The sequence below is a fragment of the Ursus americanus genome, chromosome 20 (assembly GCF_024610735.1).
Source record: "Ursus americanus isolate L20-20 chromosome 20, mUrsAme1.1.p, whole genome shotgun sequence".
NCBI classification, from domain to species: domain Eukaryota; kingdom Metazoa; phylum Chordata; class Mammalia; order Carnivora; family Ursidae; genus Ursus; species Ursus americanus.
The window spans coordinates 10,279,751-10,300,114 of NC_142146.1; the positions used below are offsets into that span (position 1 = coordinate 10,279,751).

The window sequence follows — 20,364 nt, forward strand, 5'->3', positions numbered from 1 at the left end:
GTAGGTGCACTGTTCACTCCCACTCCCATGTGCAAGCGAACAGCCCAGTCCTTGGTAGTGGGCAAGGAGCCCCTGATTCCCTGCAAAGCCTGGTGGATTGCGGTGTGTATTCCCCCATGGGGAGCTCACTCACCAGACTTGGGGGGAGTGCTCCCGCCATCTGGCTCACCAAGATCTCTGTCTGGAGGTTATTTAGCTTCTGAAGTGTTCCAGGGCTTTCCCCAGACCGCAGACCTTCCAGGTGAGGCTGTGGTGCTCTCCTCAGACCAGCTGCCGGGTACACCACATTCTGACTTACTGGCAAATGCAGATGCTTTCGGGGGCCAGGAAGTATGTCCAAGTGTCAAGTGGCTAGGGTAGGACTAAAGGCATGTGGTGAGGGCGGGGACTTCATCCATTGTCCCCTTGATCTCAGCACCTGGAGCAGAGTCTGCACACCATAGACCACCCCCCAAAAAATATGTAGAAGGAATAGTGTGGGGATTGTAGAGAACTGGCAAATGTGTGTCTCATGGAAGGCATTCTTGTCAAAAAGCACACCTCTGGGCAATATTTGGCTTCCAGCTCGCAACCCCTATGGTTGAATAAACAAGGCTATTTATGGATAGAATGGAACAATGACCGCCAAGCAACAGGGATGCCCAGCTTATCGCTTTGATGTGATGTGTTCAGCTGGAGTCAGAACGCAGGACCTGTTTCAGCACCTCTTAAATCCTTTCCATTAATAACCTTGACCCTTTAATGACCCTGTCGTAAATGTTCACACTTTCCCTTCTACTGTGCTGTGGTCTTGTTCTGAATCTCTTAGTCATGTCTTTCTTTTCAAAAAATGTACAAAGATATCCCTTTTACCAAATAAGGGATAGAGTTTCTAAACACAAACTTATGTCCTGAGAGAAGGGTGACAAATCTGCTTTCATTCATACAACGTCACTTTCTCTAAAATGGACTTAAGCAAACAGTGGCAGCTGTTTTGTGCCAAAATCATTTGGAGCCCAATTCATCTTCGCAATCCGCCACAGCAAGTCACAGTGTCTTGGAGAGCAGGGGACAGCCCCTGCAAGTTTCTCCTCAGGTGAAGCATTGATCCTGGCTGTTCCCAGGGACACTGCCTTATTCCACTGGGTCTGTGTCACCTCCTTCCATCCCATTCTCCCGACACCCCAGACCCAATTGTTTGGGTTTGTAGCAAAGTCCCTTGAACCAAAAGGAGTGTGGCTCTTGGGTCAGTCAAGCAGCTGTTGTGGAGCAGACAGGCTGGATGGGGGGCCCTCTGAGTACATGTCCCTTAACCCTACAAAAGGTTGACAGATACAAGACCATGTGCCCTGGCGTGGAAGCCCAGAGCCAGCTTCTAGACTGTGAACTCAGCCACTGACTCGTCATTTAAACACATCGATTCCCTAGGGAATTGGGAAAAGTATCAAAACATCCTCTAGCAAGTAGAATCTAGTTGGAGGAACAGACTTGCAAAATCTAGCTGTAGCCATCATTAATATTTTGGCCAGGATATATGAGTGAAAAAGGTACCTTCGAAGGTACCAAAGGCATTGAAATTCCAGATTTTCTCGAAACATTTTACTGGTAAATGGTAAACACATACACATACAACCTGGTCAAGTGTAGGCAATATTTGACTTCCAGTTTACAAAGCCTTTGATAGAATAAATAAACTTGATTCTAGATAGAAACCATTGCCGTCCAGAAACATTGAACTCCAGCTGACTGCTTGATATTCTATGTCCTGATGAACTCAGAGATGCGGATAATTTTTTGTGGTTGCAGTGCCTCTCTCCATCAATGACCTTGGCCCAGATCTGGACTGATTGTAATTTTCGGTCCTGAATGTAAAAGCTTGTGTCAGTGAGGAATATATTCAGCTGCAAATAACAGAAAATCTGGCCAACAGTGGCTTCAATGGTAGGGGACTATTCTTCTCATGTAACAAGATGTTCAGCTCAGGGGATGACTCATGGTGGTTCAGCTGATCCGTGGCTGTCTGGGCCAGGCTCTTTCAGGCTTTCTGACCCACCTTACTCAGCATTTTGGTATTCGTCACAACTGCACACCTGTGATCAAGGTAGAAAGGAGTGGGGAAGGAGAGCATCAGCTGGATCTATTCACCTGGTTAGGAAAACAAAAGCTTTCCTCGAGACCACTCAGCAGGCTTTCTTGTCAGGTTCACTGGTCAGAACCGTGTCACGTGACTGCCCCTGGCTGCGGGGGAGGAGGGAAATGGAGTGCTTTTCCATTCAGCCTCTATGGTTGAGCAGAGCGAGGGAGAACGGGCTTGAGAACAGGTGTGTAGGAGCTAAACACACGGGCTACGGACACACTGCAGGGGAACTCTCCCAACATTCTCATCGTACAGATGACGAAGCTGAGTTCCAGAAGTACGAAGTAACTGGGTCAAGATCCCATCATTAAATGAAGTTCGAGCCAGATCTAGAACCCAGGTCTCCTAACACCCATTCCAGGAAGCTCCGTACTGGACCAACCGTGGATGTAGTTTGACAGAGTCTATGACGGAAGCTCTGTCAAAGAAGTAGAATGTCATCCAGAAAATGAGGTGTGGCTATAAACCACCAGCAGTGGGCAGAAGACGTAGTAGCCTCTCCTTGAGGTCTCCTTCTTCCCTGGAGGGGAAGGACAGTGGAGGGACGGAATCAAATAATTCAGTGTGAGGCACAGAAGCTAGGCCATGTCAGATCAGCCCTCCTCCAGGTGCCCTCCTGCTGTGTAGATATTTTAAGCTTCTTGTTCCTTGGGCACATCGACGTTCCTGTGTGTTATAATGGGATCAGTCTCATGACGGGCACCATGATCATGCAGAACTTCCATGTCATTGTTAATGTGCTGTTCTTGTCTTCTGTCCCCTTCTGTTATTGGACCAAACAGAAGTATTCTGCTGTTTCTCTCTGCAACATCTCCACAGAAGTCCTGAAAGTCATCAATGCCACAGAAGAGCTGATAGCAGAGTCCACAGGGCCCTGGGAGTTCCCACCTGTCCCTCCCGACAGAGAGAAGGGGACATTTCCTCTCGGGACAGACCAAGTGAGACTGGATGAGCAGCTGACTTCCCTGGAAGAAAACGTAAGACAGTGGGGATGTTCCCTGTCTAGGGCAAACAGGTGCAAAGAAGAAACGGATAAAGGTGTAACCGATCACGAACAGTGCAAGGATGCATACAGACCACCACCCTAGCAGATATATTCTCAGGGAGGGGCTCAGGCTGGGTTCTCCAGAAGCAGACCCTGAAGTGAGGGTTTGCATGTAAGTGATTTCTTAGGGAAGTGCTCCCCCAGGGAGGCTGGTCAGGGAGTGGGGAAAGACTGGGGAAGGGAAAAAGTCAAGCGAAGGTGTGACGCTTTTTTTTTTTTTAAAGATTTTTATCTATCCATTTGACACAGAGAGAGACAGAAAGAGGGAGCACACAAGCAGGGGGAGCAGCAGGCAGAGGAAAAGGCTCCCCACTAAGCAGGGAGCCCAACTTGGGGCTCGATCCCAGGACCCTGAGATCATGACCTGAGCTGAAGGCAGATGCTTAACCGACTGAGTCACTCAGGGGCCCCAACAAAGGTGTGACCTTAGACAAAGGGTAGCTTTGACCAGATCCTGCAGAAAGCCCTGGGGTATGAGTTGCATCTCAGGGTTGTCCTGGCCTGAGGCAAAGGAACTGGCCTTTCCTACAGCCAGCAGACACTTCCGTCTCTGCAAGCAAGCAAGCAAGCCAAGTATCTACAGGGGCCCGAAGCAGTCTTCTGTATAGCTGAGCCTGGGAACAAAAGCACACTGAAGCTTGGGGGTGAAGGGTTGCAGAAACTGTAAAAGGGACCCCTTGGGATCCAGGCGGAGCACTGCCACAGGGAAAGGGGGTCGTTTCCAACAGAACTCAGGTCACAATTGGTCTACCCTGCTTCCAGACACGTGTGCTGGTAGTGAATTTTTCTAGCCTGACTTGGGAGGACAGAAAGGAGGTGTCAGATTCTTACATATAAATATACACATTCATTGTTGAGTGTTTTAATAATGAGTGTTTACATTCCTGATGAGAATTTTCCAACACTGCAGACTAGGGCGTGACACAGAGATTGGGACATACATTAGCCACTCGGGCCATAGTCACCGTCATCAGTGGGCGTAGTCCTGCCCACGGAAGTGATATCAAGTCAGGGGGTTCCATCTTTCCAGACCCAGCAGAATCAATTGTACGGTGCTGTCATTAATACAGTTCTCAGAAATCAGGAACTATTAGTAGAGGCAATTTTTGCAAAAAGTTGAAACAACAACAAATCAAAACAACTCAGGGTTTTTAAAAAAAATGCCAATAGTTGTTTGATCTTAAAAGTTAAAGACTCTCTACCTTGGAATTCCCATAAAACCTAAGGAGAGATCTATCTGCCCCTTACCTCACTTTGCTGCTCTTTCTGTCGGCTCATCTGTCCCCATTAGATTGGCACCAGTGACATTTTGGGTTCGATAATTCTTTGTTGTGTGTGTGGAGGGGGGGGTGTCCTGTACGGTGAAGGATGTTCAGCAGCATCCCTGGCCTCTACCCACAAGATGCCGGTGACATCAAAATGTGACAGGGCACCTGCGTGGCTCAGTCGGTTAAGCATCTGCCTTCAGCTCGGGTCGTGATTGCAGAGTCCTGGTGTGGAGTCCCACCTCGGGCTCCCTGGTCTGCGGGGAGTCTGCTTCTCCCTCTGCCCCTCCTCCCACTCATTCTCTCAATCTCTCTCTCTCTCTCTCAAATAAATAAATCTTAAAAAAAGAAAAGAAAGAAAGAAAAGGAAAAAAATGTTTTTAAAAAAATGTGATAGTCAAAATGTCTCCAGACGTTGTCGAATATTGGAGCAGGACATGCAGGGAGGCAGGAGCCCGGTCACCCCCAGATTAGGAACCAGATGTATGAATCCCTGCAGGACGCAGTCTTTCACATGAGTAGCCCCAGCCCTTGCCAGAGCTTGCCGCAGAGGTCCTCGAAGAATGTTTACCTGATAAATGGTTCAGATGAATGAAGTCCTTTTCTTAGGAAGAAATGTTTTATTGCTAATGTGGAGGCTCTCTGTTCTTGGAATATGTCTACAATACAGTTCTTTCAGTGCTGATAGTCCTAAAATGGCCTTAATCCTGGACACACAGAATTGAAAAAGTTGAAGTCAAGATATGGTTCAGCGGGAAAGGGATGTTTTTTTGTTTTACCAAGTATTGTATGAAAAAGATACAATACGTGAAATATTCAGATTTAAGTAATGACTGTGGGTTCCCAAGGCACACTTAAAGCAAAGAAAACATGCCTTTTTTTCTTCCGAGGGGCTTGTTGAGAAATGCAATGGCTTTGTGAGAGTTTTCATTTTGTAAGATCCTTTTATTACACACTATGTTTCTTTCCGTGGGTTCCTTAACATTTTCAGGTCAAAACACATCCACTTACCCACTGATGTTGAGATGTCAGATGGGGACCTGCACTCTAAGACGGGGGCTTGTAATTCCTTGCACCCCGTCTGGCCCTGGGAGATGCCTCGCCTGTTCCCCAAGAGTTAACTGCTTCTTCCCCCTCCTCCCTTCCCCATTCCAGCTTTTCAAATTGCACCTCAGAAGAAACTCCCATCTATGTTCCTTTGAATTCTACAGGTTTTGAGTCAGAGAAGGGATGACTCTTCTCTTTATCTCTTTAGAGATAAAGATCACAGAGCCCTGGGGCTGGTTTTGCTCTGCGGTTTCCAGGATGGAATTCGGCTGAGCAGCCGGAGGGCAGGGCTGATTCTTAAACTGGCCTCTGGATGCAGCTGATTGAATTAAACCAGGGCTTTTTGTCTGTCTGTGTTCTAAAGGACGCTCCTTCTCCTTCGGCTCCTTCGTTTTTTCTCCGTTGCCTTGCTCCTTTGTGCCGAGGAGCCGGGAATGTCAGAAATAGAAAGGGAGACGCGTATTCTCACCTTCTGAACATTGGCTACCACAGAGTTTCAGGAAGGGACTATTCTCTGAGGTGTGGGTAAGGTTCAGGGATGCTATAGGCCCCAGAGAGTGGCAGTTGAGGTTGGAGGGATGGGGGGAGTGGTCACCACCCCTGGGCAGTGTAGCCCGTGGTGAGCTGGAGCCTGGAGGAGCACTCCCTGGTGGGAGCTGTCACCAAGAAGCCTGCACAGGGAGAGAGCAGGGACAGGGAGTCTAACTTCTCCTGCTGCCTTTGATCTCCTGCTGGTTGTCTCCCGTTGGCCAAACCCACCCCAGCCAGCAAGGGAGCCTGCATGATGAGGTTCATACAGGTCAGCCTCACAGAGAAGAGGGCAGGGCAGAGAAGGGTGGAAAATGGATCTAGGGGTCAACAGAACATTTGGCATGACCATTCTCAGACCTGTGGTGGAGTAGTAGGGACCCACAGAGGCCACCTTATGGATTTATGCTGGGTTATGGGTGGGAGGGATGAGTCAGCTCCCTCATCCCCCCCCCCCCATCAGAGGATCTTCCTCATTCTCTTCTTTGCTAAATGACCGACAGCCTGGGGCACCCCATAATTCCCAGCATAGAGGCAGTGCAGGGACAGCCCCAACTTCCCTTTTAGCACTACCCTGTAACTTTTGGCAACACCACATCCCATTGTATCTATAGTGGCAGCAGACATAGTAGAACTGCCCTGTGAGGGAGCCCAGCCCTGCCACAGAATCCGGGAGCAGGCAGAGGATGTTGGTCCTCCTTGTCAAGGCTCTTGGGCACCCCGCATGGCACAGGAGAGGACGTGGCCCTGGAACTAGTGGAGATGGTCCTGGCTATTTCGGTGGTCCTCTGCCTTCAAGAGCAAGCAAAGAAATGCTATCAATCACTGTCTAGATGTAGTCCTCTAGAATGTGTTTCATGGAAGGCAAGTCCGAAAGGATGGTATAAAATCAAATCAGTTTCAGCAATCTGTATAGTCTTTCTAGGAAAATTGAGAGATGTGTTAGCACATTAAACACAGAGAAGCCCTGCAGTGAAGAAATCTGTTTAATTCTCTTTACTCTTGAAGCTTTGACCACAAAGTCTTTCCTTAATGAAACACCCATTCTTGTCCCTTGAACCACTTTAAGGATGGTGAGTTGAACCAGGAGCCAGTCCATGGGGTCATGGGCGTCCATGGCTGGAGCTTGGAGAGGACATAGCTTACACAGACATGGTAGTCATGGTTCTCACCAAAAGTGGGCCTTTACTCAGCCAGCAATTCCAGGTTAATGGTTTTCAAATGGATTGTTTTTTAAGACTAGAATAACATTCCATTATTATAGCGTGTTAACTTGTGTTATTTCACCCCCGGCAACAATAACCACAAATGTAAAACATCATAACATTGCAAGCGAAATTAAGTATCAGGGCATCATAGGGCAGGGTGGATGAAGGCATGGGATCTGACATCAACTCCCAGGAACTCAAATCCCGACTCCACCACTTCCCAGCTTCGAGAACTGGGGAAGTCACTCAACCTCCAGGACCTAATGTTCTCCTCTTTAAGACAGTGATAATAATAGCACCCACATCAGAGATTGCCAAGAGCATTAAAGGAGAAATGCCCCATAAAACCCTTGGCTTAGTGCCTGGCTCAATAAGCACGTGTGGTCACCATCATCGCCAACACTGGCCCTTTAGGCACCATCACCTTGGCGGCAAGTTCCTGCTCAGCCCACGTTAGGGCCAAACCACAGAACCTTCCCTTCCCCCCTCATGCCAGGAAAGCAGGCTTTCAGGGAACACAGAGTAAAAGATGAACATTCTGGCCTTGCTGAGCGCTTGGAACTAGTTCATATTGCTTTGATTTGGCAGAGAAAATGAAGAACATTAGCAGATGACCACATTGAAGACAAAACAAGAGACCATTAAGATGACACAGCTGTAGGATGCGATGATGTTGAGTTTTGTGTGTTTCCAGAAAAATCAAGGTTCCTGAGACCAAAAGTTATGACAAGTTATGTTTAACCCCATTGCCACACTCACTCAAATTATTCATTTCATTTAAATAATCATTCCAAATTTTGTTTCATTGTGCAACCCTGTAAGTCTATATTTAAAGTTATCTTATCAAAATATATTTACCTTTTATCATCTCTCCTTGCCTCTTCCTCCCTTTCTCTTTCTCTCTCTCCTCAATTTTCTTCCCCTCTGAAGAGAAGTTTTCAACTTCAAAACTTTGAAGACACAAATTTTTAATGTTTTCTCCACTCAAATAGCTTTGAAATATTCATCATTTCCTTCGTGTGACAAACAACGAAGAAGTGTATCTTGTTTTCAAGACAAAGAATAAGTGTCTTATATTAACTGTGAGAATCTTTTAGAAACAGAAGTTCTCTGATACTTGCATATGACAAAGAAGGACAAAACTAAGGACAGACTGAACTATGGCAGTTGTCAACGGACGTTTGATTCATGGCCCCCTCTATGACTGACGAATCACTTAACATGGCGTCCACTGTGTCAGTCACCGCGGGAAGCTCCCCCAGCCCAGCTCTGTGTGCCTGGCGAGGCACAAATGCCCATTCATCAAACCTGCCCCTGCCTTTGCTCCACTTTGAAATGTTTTGTAAAATTGCCAGTTTTAATGCAGATGCACGAATCCGGCCAAGGAATTGGCAGGTAGGAGCACCTCAGAGTTCTTTCCCCTCCTCACCAGCTCTCCGCGTCGCTCAGTGCAAAACACTTGCATGACACGTGTGCACAAGCTCTTGGCGTACCCTAACTGTTTTATTTTTAACTCAAGTTAAAAGAGCATGTGTGACCGTGTGTTTTCATTCAAATCGACTCTAAATTGCTGTGATTACATGTTTAAAGCTTTACATATGTTGATTAAATTTCAAAACCCTCTCGTTAAGTAATTAGCTGCTTTGGATCACTCTCATTCCGCGTAGCTGGTTGTTGCATCACATTACTGTTTAGGGTGAAGGACATTTGTTTCACTTACCCTGGCTGGCTTCCCTTGGTCTAAGTTATTCCGAGGATTCTGCCTTCTCTTTGCCCACTTTTACGGCAATCGCCTTATAAACTCATGAGTCAAACTTTTTCCGTTTAATTTTTCCTCAGATCATTCCCTTTATCTGATTTTCTCTTTAATTCTCAGAGGCTCTCAAAAAACTGTCTTCATTGACCGGTGAATAGATTTGACATGTTTCTTTTACCATCACACAATTTTCGAAGAAATAAACTATTTTCCTACTACACATTTCAGGTTCATCTTGATGCTCTTAACCTGCTTCAAGCAAGCCGAAGCTCATCAATCAGAGATAATTCACTCAAAATGTGTAATTCTTTAAATTAATTTCATCTCTTTTATATTTTCTGATTTTTTTTTCAGTTGCTAAATGCCAACCAAAATTTTTCTTGGAAAAATCACATCATGAGTTTTTCTTTGTGTCTTCTGTCTTGGCACTATGGTTGTTATAGTCACTGGACAAATTTGCAATTTATGTAGCTGACACCACATACTTTGGACTATTTTATCATATTTTCAAGACTTAGAAGTTGCTTTTTCTTGCGGGAAAGTTTGCGGGGTGGGGTAGGTGTGGTTGACAGTGAGGGGGTGGTAAGACCTCCATGCTACCATTTCAGTGTGAAGAACGTTTATAAATGGGGGCATTCCCTGACTTTCCCCCCAGTGCTATGCCTGGTTCTCTTTTACTCCCCTGAATTACCGGGGTGCCCTGAAGGGACCCCACCAGTCCCAGTTCCAAAACCTGAGCTCAGAGGCTGCACTTCCTCTGCAGGTGTACCTTGCGGCGGGCACCGTGTATGGACTGGAAGGCCAGCTGAACGAACTGGAGGATGCTGCCCGCTGCATCCACAGCGGCACCGATGAGACCGAGCTGGCAGATCTGGAGGACCAGGTGGCCACAGCGGCAGCCCAGGTCCACCATGCTGAGCTCCAGGTGAGAACTCCCTCTCCGCCCAGATGGAGTACCGTCGGGAAAAGGGAGAAGGCACCCCATCTTCCACAAGAATGATTGCAGGGCCTTTCTATCAGTTCTCTAGCGTGCTTGCATGGTCCTTTTGGGTGGATTCCACCAAACCTTCCTTTTTAAAAATTATAGCCTTGATGATATATCAGATTTGTCTTTAAACCTATGTCACCTCCATCTTCGACAAATTCTCTGACCCACAGAGGTAGGTCTCCTGGCTATATAGGTTCCCCTTCCATCCCAAGACCACCCCTCCCTAACCTTTATCACACTGTTGATTACTTACTTGATGCCGGTTTCCCCCTCTGTACACTAAAAGCCCCATGAGGACAGGACTACAGCTGCCTAGCTTAACACAGAAACTCCAGTGCCTCACATAATACCTGACATAGGTTTGGCACTCAATAAAAATGGGTGAACAAACGAATGAAATTAGAAGTGTAGATTTCTCAGACCAATATTTTGCATGATTTAGGTATGGCCAATTCAGAACTGAAATGATGTTATCTGTAACTTTGTGAAGACATGAGTTTGAAGTTTTCATGGATATTCCCATGGCTTCTGACACTGGATAAGAATGGACTGTGGACTAAGTCGCTGATTCTCAAACTGGGGTCCATGAGACATGCTGGTCTCCGCAGTATATGCTCAGTATAGACCCCTGGTTCAGTGATATTTCTATAGGCCTTGCATCTTAAAATAGACCCTGCATCCTAGGGGAGCTGGGGCCAATAGAATCCACCTATGGATAGAGAAGATGATGATCTTGAGTGGTAATTATTTTTTAAATAAATATTTTTGTTTTAGAGAGTCAAAAATTCCAACAACCACCGGCAGCATTAAGCACTCCAGAGAACATGAGGGCGCCCTTTCTCCACCCTGTGGATGAGCTAATGCTGCATGTTAGGAATGGTCTCATTGCACTTAGCCCTGTTGACTATTCATTTTCAGCAAGAATGGCTGAAGAACATCTCTCCTCAAATACAAATCATTTTCCAGAAATGCCACCCAACATTTAATCAATTTATGGTCAAAGTTATATAAAGTTAAATCAAATCATTTGTTTCCTGGAGGTACACTTTGCAGAAAATACTTCTTGAGTGGTTTAGCAGGAAGTAATATCATTTATGGGTGTTTGACAGGGTTTTATTGGATAGTTATTCCTGCTCCTAGATTTTTCTAGTCTTAAATTATTGGATCCATGTTTTATGGTAGAAAATCCTGGAGTCCAAAATGCCCATTTTATATGTGTTTGAATGTGCCTAATTTTTACACATTTTTAAATATGACAGTAATGTTATCAATAATATCTAGTGTTCAGTGAGCCTTACTTTGTGCCACGAGTCGTACTCGACGCTTGACCTCATTATTGTAATTAATCCTTTCAGCAACTCCATGACGTAGCTACTGTTACTTTCCCCTTTTATTTCTAGGGAGACTGAGGCTCAGAGAGGTTAAACCACTTGCCCAAGGTCAAATAGCTAAAGAGTGATGAAGCCAGGATTTGAACCTGTCTCTCTGACATCACAGCCACATTCCTTACCAGTCTGGACTGTGTGTTTTTCTGAGAAATGTGTTGGTCCTGCCATCAGACACATATCCACTTGCATAGGAGTCCTTACTTTGCAAGGGAGGTAGTCACCACTGCCTTTAGTTTTATGGATCTTCACCATGTGGGAATCTTCAGTAGCATAGAGACTCTCCCCCTACTGCCAGCTGCCACCAGAGAATGAAGCGTCGTGCTCCCTGTTGTCTTTCATCCGAAGTTCTCCCCACTGAGGAGGGTAGATGTGCTAAGCTGTGTTCTTGGATTAGGTCAGACTTAGGGACTCTATCACCTTGCAGTTTATGTTAGGGACGGATTGCCCGGTGCTTTGGGAGATTGCAGGATGACCCTTGGGGTGGGGGGTGTGCTGTGGTATTGTCCACTGCATCATGCAGCAACATCTCTCTGGGCTTCCTGGGGAAGGTCGCTCTTAACTCACAGTACGAGGAAAAGCTGTTCTTCTGAGCACTTGGTCTTTATCTTTGGACAGAGAATCCTACGCTGATCTCTTTGATTTGGCTCCCAGGAAACTCAGCACTGAATTAGTCATCCCTTCTAGCAAGTGTAAGGGTCATTGGGTATGCAGTCTTAGGAATGAAGTGGAACATAACTAGGTAGAGAGATGGAGGAGAGAGAGAGAGAGATAGCAAAATATAGGCAAAATCAGCCCTCAATAGCCTCCTTTCCTGTCTTTGGCCTTTGCTCTATGAACTAAAGCTCAAAAAATTAACCCCTTCTTATTCCAGAGCCTGACAGTCAGCAAATCAAAAGGTGAGCAATTTGCTCTCCCATTGACCTTCTCCCAGGGCCTGCCAAGCAAGGCCCTCCATCAAAACTGCTTCCAGGAAAGACCATGGGCATCTAATCCACACCAGCTGCACGTGACTGATAAAAATTTAGCCTGCAACCTCACAGGGGCCTGTGCAGTTTACTGGTCTATAAACCAAAGGAAGACAGCTTTCAATGTGAAATTTGAGGAGTCAGAACGAGAAGGCATCTGGGGGTCAGGGAGGAGCAGGGGCTGCATGGTGTCGCTCCTGGGAGTTGGCTGCTGGGCAGCTTGGAGTCTTTCACCTGTTGCCACCGCCTTGGCCTCCACCTCCTCCTCTTCCTCTTCTGACCAGGACTGCCTCTGCTTGGGGAGAGGGGCAGCACCTCTCATATTCACCGACACTTCAGTCCTTCTCTCTGCCCTTCTATAGCACCTGTCCCAATAAGCTTTGTCTGAAGAGGTCCTCAGTAAATGACAGCAGAATCTGAATTTGTCCTGAGCAGCTCAAGAGAGTGGAGGGACAAGGGAGGCGGCAGAGACCTCAGGGTCCACACACTGGCTGCTGGGCCGACTTTCAGGTTCCCTGTCTGGTGCCCCGGCACCACTCAGACTATGTCCAGAGATCAGCAGGACAGCTGTGATCCCCACCTCCCCCCTCCACTCCGCAAGCCTGCTCCTGCCTCTCCCATGTCCCCATGCCAGGCCTTGGCAGATCCTCTTAGAATGTGACAGTGTGGCAAGAGCATGAGGGTTGGTATGAATTCGGAGCTCTGCCCCAGACCAGCTGTGAAATGCTGGCTATGTTACTCATCCCTCCGAGCCCCAGATTCCTCATCTATAAAACCAAGAGACAGTTACCTATGTCATAGGTTTGTAAATAAGTCACATATTTAAAATGCTTAGCATGGTGACAGCACATAGTAATGCTCTTTTCTAAGAGCTGGGACTATGTCTTCTTCATCTCTGAGGACATGGATGGGTTAGGGTTCTTTCTGGGCACTGACTGGGCTCTTGCTCTCTGTATCTGCCTAAAGACTCTTGAAAAGTAATCCAAACTCTCTGACCATCTGATGTTATAGCCGAGGAAACTGATGCCCAGAGAGAAGAGGGAGTTTCTCAAGGCACTTGTCCTTTCAATGAAAGAAATGGACTTGAACCAGGGACTGCTGGGCCTCCCTCCTAAGAGCTGGTGCTGTGGTTTTGGTTCATGGAGTCATGGAAGAACAAAGAAGAACCTATAAATCATACTTGCCTTTCAAAGCTCACATCAAGTGCGGCCCGCTCTGGAAGCCTTCCTGTCCCCTCCCCTCTCCCCGCCGTGCTGGGCCAGGGTTCCCATCATGCCCCGGGCTTTCACGTATCCCTCAAGATATGTCCCTGACAAGGGTGTTGATATACTCTAGAGCTACCAAACTAGACATTTAAATGTCTAACAAAGGAAGGCCTGTGTTTTATTTTCTTACTACAGCACTAGAAAGAGAAGGGCTTGGTACAAGTTGAATGAATGGGGGGCGCCTGGGGGGCGCAGTCATTAAGCGTCTGCCTATGGCTCAGGGCGTGATCCCAGCATTCTGGGTTCGAGCCCCACATCAGGCTGTTCCGCTGGTAGCCTGCTTCTTCCTCTCCCACTCCCCCTGCTTGTGTTCCCTCTCTCGCTGGCTGTCTCTCTGTCGAATAAATAAATAAAATCTTAAAATAAAATAAAATAAAATAAAATAAAATAAAATAAAATAAATAAAATAAAATAAAATAAAATAAAATAAAATAAAATAAAATAAAATAAAATAAAATAAAGAAGTTGAATGAATGAAGGGTGCCTGGCTGACTCAGTCGGTGGAACATGCGACTATTGATCTCAGGGTTGTGAGTTTGAGCCCCACGTTGGGTGTAGCGATTACTTAAAAAAATAAAATCTTAAAAAAAAAAGTTGAATGAATGAATGAGCATACATCAAAGCAGATTTGTTCATTATAGATTCTTATCGCTTTTAACAAAGATTCTTCCCTCCTATGCTTTTCCCCTACTGATTCTGTCCTTCTGTTGCATTAAGATTTCTGATATCGAGAGCCGGATTTCAGCTCTGACCATTGCAGGATTAAACATAGCACCGTGTGTGCGCCTCACGAGAAAACGAGATCAGAAGCAAAGGAACCAGGTGCGTTGGTCCCTCACTTCCTCTGTTGGAATATTGCACGACCTGGAAAATTTAGAAGATAAAATATCTTTGGCTTTGCGAACGTGTGTTGACTGCTGTGTTCTGTTTGTAGGTACAAACCATAGACACATCAAGGCAGCAGAGGAGGAAATTGCCTGCCCCACCAGTGAAAGGTGTGTTTAAAGTAAAACCACGCAGAGCTACCAAAGAATTAAGCCTGACTTATTTACTTTGAGTGACTCAGTGATCTGAGTTTGAGGACCAAACCCAATGGGGAGTTCTCACCCAGAACTGATCTTGTGAAGAATCTATCTTGACTTGAATCCCCCCAAGAAGCAGACCCCGGGACAAGGATGGGAATTGGGAAGTAATTCCAAAAAACACTGGTAGGAGAAGGAAGAAATGATTCAGGGAAGGAAATTAAGTCAATACAGTGCAACTTAATTCGTAGTTTATTTCTCTGGGCAAATGAGACTAAATCCTGCTGAGGACTTCTGGGAGACGGTATTGACTGCACCTCAGAGTTTCCTGCCCAAAGACTAGGAAGATGAGGAGTTTTGCTCTCTGCTATCATCCCCTGACATTTACTGGGGAGGAGGCATTAGTTCCCTGGTACTTCTGCCCCACCCCATGCAGGAGCTAAGAGAGAGTGACGGTGCTTGCAGAAGCATGCTGTTGGAATGTGCTGGATGACAGAATGTGTGGTGATGTCAGGGAAATGTGGGCGGGGCACCAGAGGCATCTAACACAGTATGCAACCCACGAGGGATTCCAGCGATGCCCGTGGTGTCCTCCTCATCCACTGGGCGTTTTCAACAATTTCCCTGAATTCAGGAACCACATAAGATGATGCTAAACAGGGATTTAGATCTACAAATCACAAGAGTAGACAGTCAGAAAACATGTCTGAGTCTTGGCTCCACTGTTCTTTCTCCAGCATTTATTGAATCTATAAAACCCCATACAATTACAATGTATTACAGATCCATGGTCTCTTATTTGAAACCCGTGAATAAGTATGTTTCAGAATGTCTTGGACATTAGAAAGGTAATATGGTACATGTACAGTATATTTCCTAACAGCCCCCTCGCCGTGGTGTCTGGGGCAGCATCCGATAAACACATTAATAGGCTTGCACCAAAACACGAGAATGTTCATTCTCAGTGGGATTGACAAGGATTTTAAATGGCCATATGTCAGTGTAAGTCAGGTTTTGCCATTGGACAATTTTGGTTCCAAAGTTATAAGGATTTACAACCTTTAGAGCCTTTTGTATTCCAGAATTGCAAATAAGAATTTATGAACCATGGATGGGGCACCTGGGTGACTCAGTTGGTTAGACATCTGACTCTTGATCTCAACTCAGGTCTTGATCTCAGGGTCATGAATTCAAGCCCCGTGTTGGGCTCCATGCTGGGCTTGGAGCCTACTTAAAAAAAAAAAAAAGAATTTATGAACTACAGTGGATTATCTCCAAGCTACCTTTTCCTGGAAAGCCACTAATCATTCTTGAATTTGTTTGATGCATATCATAAAAATAAACACAAAATTAAAAGCTTCTACAGTCAGACCTGTGGACTGGAATGAGATGCCAAATCTGGAACCAAAATCTGGGTCATGGGGACACCTGGTCTTTCTTCCTCAACACTTGACCCAGCTTCTGGGTACCACTTATTTCCATTTGTTTCCTTTTAGCTGAAAACATTGAGGCATCTTCGGTGACCACCATGAAAACATTTAACCGCAACTTCATTCTCCAAGGCTCCTCGACAAACAGGACGAATGAAAGGAAAAGCACCACCAAGGATTTGGTGGTAAGTCAGTGGTGTCTCGATGCCTGTCCCTTGCACTGTAGATGGGGCTTCCATTCTGTAGCCCTTCTGTCCACAGCTCTCCCATCAGAGCCCCAAGAAGCGTCCTTCCTGCCTGGTCTCACGGTCTGTTGGTTGGAGAAGAGCGGGGTGGGCAATGAGAAGTGATGAGCACCCTGCCTGGTATTGGAACCTCTTCGATATGTGGCTACATCCCCGCAACTATATATCCAGCTCCTTGTAGGGTTTGATATGAGAGAACTAAAAATGTAAGGTCTGGTTGAGGTGTCAGAGTTTTTACCCTGTTTTTGATCCATATTCACTCTTTTTCGAATTTCTTGTTAGCTATTAATTACTTGTTGTGTTTCTGAAAAAAGTCAACAGCTGCCCCTAAACACAAGGGAAGGGACAGGAGATAATTTGCACAAACCCTGGAGATCCTCTAAAGAGGACTAAGGGCTCGTTTGACTGAACACCTGCCTATGCTTCAGATTTCGGCAGAGGCTTGGTGCTGCTTGCATGGGAAGGGATAACGCAGTTAAACGGCCTCAGAGGTACCGTTATGCTGAAGGCAGATGGCGTCTGGGTGGCAAGATTGAAGCAAGGTCAAGTTTATTCTGTTGCCTTTTATGCATCACCCATCCCTCCCTTCGCCTTCCCCCCACCATTGTCCCTGTCCCCTGAGCGGAGGAGCACCAGGTGATGGCATAATGGTGGCCATGCCCTTTGGTTACAAATTACTGCATCTCTGGGCACCACCTGGCGACTGCGGGGCCCACTGCCTTTTCTTCACTGCTCAGCCATTACCCCTGACCTTTTAAAGTCCAATTACTTTGCTCCTGGCTGTTACTTTCAAAGGCTAAAAAGATGCATTATCGCACTTAAAAGGCCAGACCATTAGGGCCAGGGAAGGGAATCTGTTATAAATAAGATAGTTAAAAACATTACCTTTCACAGAGATACAACTTAGATTAGTGGTCGCCAAGGGCTGTGGGGAGGGGCCATAGGAAGAAACCACTTCTTGAGTAAGATGTTTGATTTTAGAGGCACCGTATGCTTTAAACTAGCTAGGGGTGGTGGCCACGTGACTTTGGAGTGTAATCAATGCAACTGAATTGTTCACTTTGGGAGGGAGGGGAGGGAAAGGGAGAGGGACAATCTTGAGCAGTGACAGTGCGCTCACCGTCTCCCCCAGGAGCCCACTCTGGAGGCTGCTGTGCTGTATTAGTGCCATGGAACCCCACTGCCAGTGACCCACTGCCTCCGGCCGTACACGACAGTGCCTTGACCCAACAGCCATCGAATACTGTATGGATTTCCCCCTGAGGAGAGGGCCTGGGAGGCCACAGGGCACCACTGCACGGGGCTGTCCCGATACCTCACCCAGAAAGCAGTCCCGGACTGGGGCACTGTGGTCTTGCCCACTCTCTGCCTTAGGCTCCCAGGGGAATCCAAGACAGAAAACCCAGACGCTGACTTCCAACAGCAGAGCTCCGTGTTCAAAAGATGCATCTTTTCCTTGTCCGCTTTGCTACTATGTGTTGTCTTTCAGATCTTTTTTTTTGGGGGGGGGGTCCCTCTGATTCAGCTAGAAGTATATGTCAATAGTTACTTGTCCAAAGGAAAACAATTGCGGGGGGGGGGGAAGGAAGGGAGATGGATATTATCATTTAATTCATCATCAGTTCTTACTAATCTCTCACAAGCATCTTTGTCCCACAAGTGCTAAGGAAGAAAAGTGCAAATGCCCCCATAGTGAACATCGGGACTGTCCCATTTGGGGAGCGTGCACCTGGCAAGGATGCAGATGTCCCTTCAGCCACCTCCTTCCTGGAAGTTCCAATCACCCCACCACCACCCCGTACAACCAGTCAACCAGTCATTCCCATTGCTTTGTCATCACAAGCCACGAAAGGGAAAGCTCCGCCTCACCCGTGCCATGTCCAGGTCTATCTGAAACAAGGTCTCATTGAGAATTCAGGCCTCTTCCCTGGACTTACGGACAGTTTCCCCACTCTGAAGGGGGGAGGAGCTTGAGAAATCCCACCATTGACTTAAGTTTAGGACACTGTCCGGAATGCATATGATGTGGTTTAGCAATGACCACATCTAATGGAGTTCAGGTAAATGGATTCTTGCAGACAATAAACCACTTGAGAAAATGTTGTCCTCCAAAATTTATTTCCCAGTAAATATTCAGCAAAAGTAGTAGAATGACCTTAAAGGTAAACATGGTTAAAGAATCACCTTGGGAAAACTTACAGGCATGAAAAAAGCAAGAATAAACTGAATTTAATGGACACAAGAGCTGCCGCGAGCTCCACGTTCGTGTTCTCAAATACATGACTACGTAGAGTGTGTTTATAAAAGCAAATGGAATGGAATTTCGCACAATAAATTGAGCATTTACAACCTTTCTTACATCTGTCCCTGAGACACTCTGAATCAAAGGAAGCAAACGATGGGAGGCAAGGGGATAGTTTGACGGAAATGTATTAAGTGACTGCTTTCAGGGAGGCAGTTCCTTCTAATGGTAATCCTTAGAGCAACCCTCTTCAGTAGGTATCCCCATTTTTCAGATTTGGAAGTGGAGGGGGCCAGAGAGATTAGTTGGCCAAAGTCACACCTTGAAACTAAGTCTAATTGGAATGCTTCACAAAAGCCTCACTCCCTGTTTGTTTCAACTTCTACATTCTTTTGCTGATACGCACATTCCCAGACCTGATTTGCTGCTGAGATGAGTGTTATGATCCCTTCCTGATGGGGGTCTCCCTATCTTCTCCTGATACTCCCTGCTGATTCTGTGTACGTGTTATCAAACAGAAGTGACTCCTTTGAAATAAAGTAAGTCTTTGGCCTTTTTGTTCTGTTGGTGTGACTCAAAGCAGACAAATACAAATTTTAAAAACACAACAGAAAAAGATCTGAGTTCCAAATAGAATGTTTTCTTTAAGAGGCATGAAAAGCAACTATTGTTGTGTTACAGTGTTAAAATATTCAGTTTTCTTTGACAAAAATGTGTACTGTGTAAGCCTTGCAAAAAAACAAACAAAAACAAAAACAAAGAAGAAGAAGAAGAAGAAGAAGAAGAAGAAGAAGAAGAAGAAGCAGCAGCAGCAGCCTGCTCTATGGCATTTGAAATTTTATAAAGGTTTCCTTGTGCCAAATAAGTGCAAAGATTTAATTTACTATTAAAAACCATAAGCATACGTTATAGTTTCAGAAGAATTATTTTGTCATCAAGTGATTTTGATCTTCAGTGTCAATATTTATATTTAGATTAATTTTTATAAATGAAAATATTTTAACGGTTTAAGAAAATGAGGACAATAGGACCATATCTTTGATGACTTCTGAAAGTTACGCTTGCCTTCATGTTATATGCACATTGCCAAGACTTACTGTCAAGAGAAACGATAAAGAAGTAAAAGTCATTTATGAAAATAATGTATGTGGGTGTGTGTTTTTTGGGGGTGGGGAAGACTGGGAGTGCAGGGGGGACAAGGAAAGAAGTCAACGTTTAGTCGTTGGAGGGGCCGACGTCCAAAGCTACTGTTGCCCCACAGCCCCGTTCCTTGCAGTCGCACCACTTGCTTCTCCATTGCTCAGCGTCCTGAGAGCAGCAGTTCTCAAAGCAGGGGCAGGAGGGGAGCAGTGCGAGTTTATCACTCAGAAGGCTTTTCTTTTTTTTTTTTTTTTAATGTTTTTTTTTATTATATTATGTTAGTCACCATACAGTACATTCCTGGTTTTTGATGTACAGTTCCATGATTCATTACTTGCGTATAACACCCAGTGCACCATGCAATACGTGCCCTCCTTACTACCCATCACCACCTATCCCATTCCCCCACCCCCCTCCCCTCTGAAGCCCTCAGTTTGTTTCTCAGAGTCCATAGTCTCTCATGCTTCATTCCCCCTTCTGATTGTCATAACTCGGCGGGGGTTGCTACTGGCATACAGTGGAGAGCGGCCGGGGACACTGCTAAACATCATCAATGCCGAGCCACCCGCAGCCCAGAATTATCTCACGCAAAATGTGAACAGTGCCAAGTCAGAGGAGCCTGGGACCCTGGAGGTAAGCCTGGCCATGAGTGGAGAGGCCCCTGCCGGTCTCTGCAGGGATGGTGGAGCTACGCAAGAAGCAGGACTGTGACTC

General features: G+C 46.0%; 1 protein-coding gene across 3 annotated transcripts in view; it reads left to right on the forward strand.

The window, feature by feature from the left end:
* Window positions 1–19,652, forward strand: part of MYRIP (myosin VIIA and Rab interacting protein) — a 354,858-nt gene extending 335,206 nt beyond the window's left edge. For 2 of the 3 annotated variants that reach the window (XM_045798182.2, XM_045798183.2), the window contains exons 12-17: window positions 2,899–3,093; window positions 9,729–9,890; window positions 14,289–14,393; window positions 14,506–14,566; window positions 16,090–16,208; window positions 17,401–19,652. In XM_045798182.2, coding sequence (XP_045654138.2) covers window positions 2,899–3,093; window positions 9,729–9,890; window positions 14,289–14,393; window positions 14,506–14,566; window positions 16,090–16,208; window positions 17,401–17,433 — 675 coding nt within the window. In that variant the 3' untranslated portion in view covers window positions 17,434–19,652. The remainder of the gene's footprint in view (window positions 1–2,898; window positions 3,094–9,728; window positions 9,891–14,288; window positions 14,394–14,505; window positions 14,567–16,089; window positions 16,209–17,400) is intronic. The other variant, XM_045798184.2, reaches the window with a different exon arrangement.
* The last annotated feature ends 712 nt before the right edge of the window (window positions 19,653–20,364 follow it).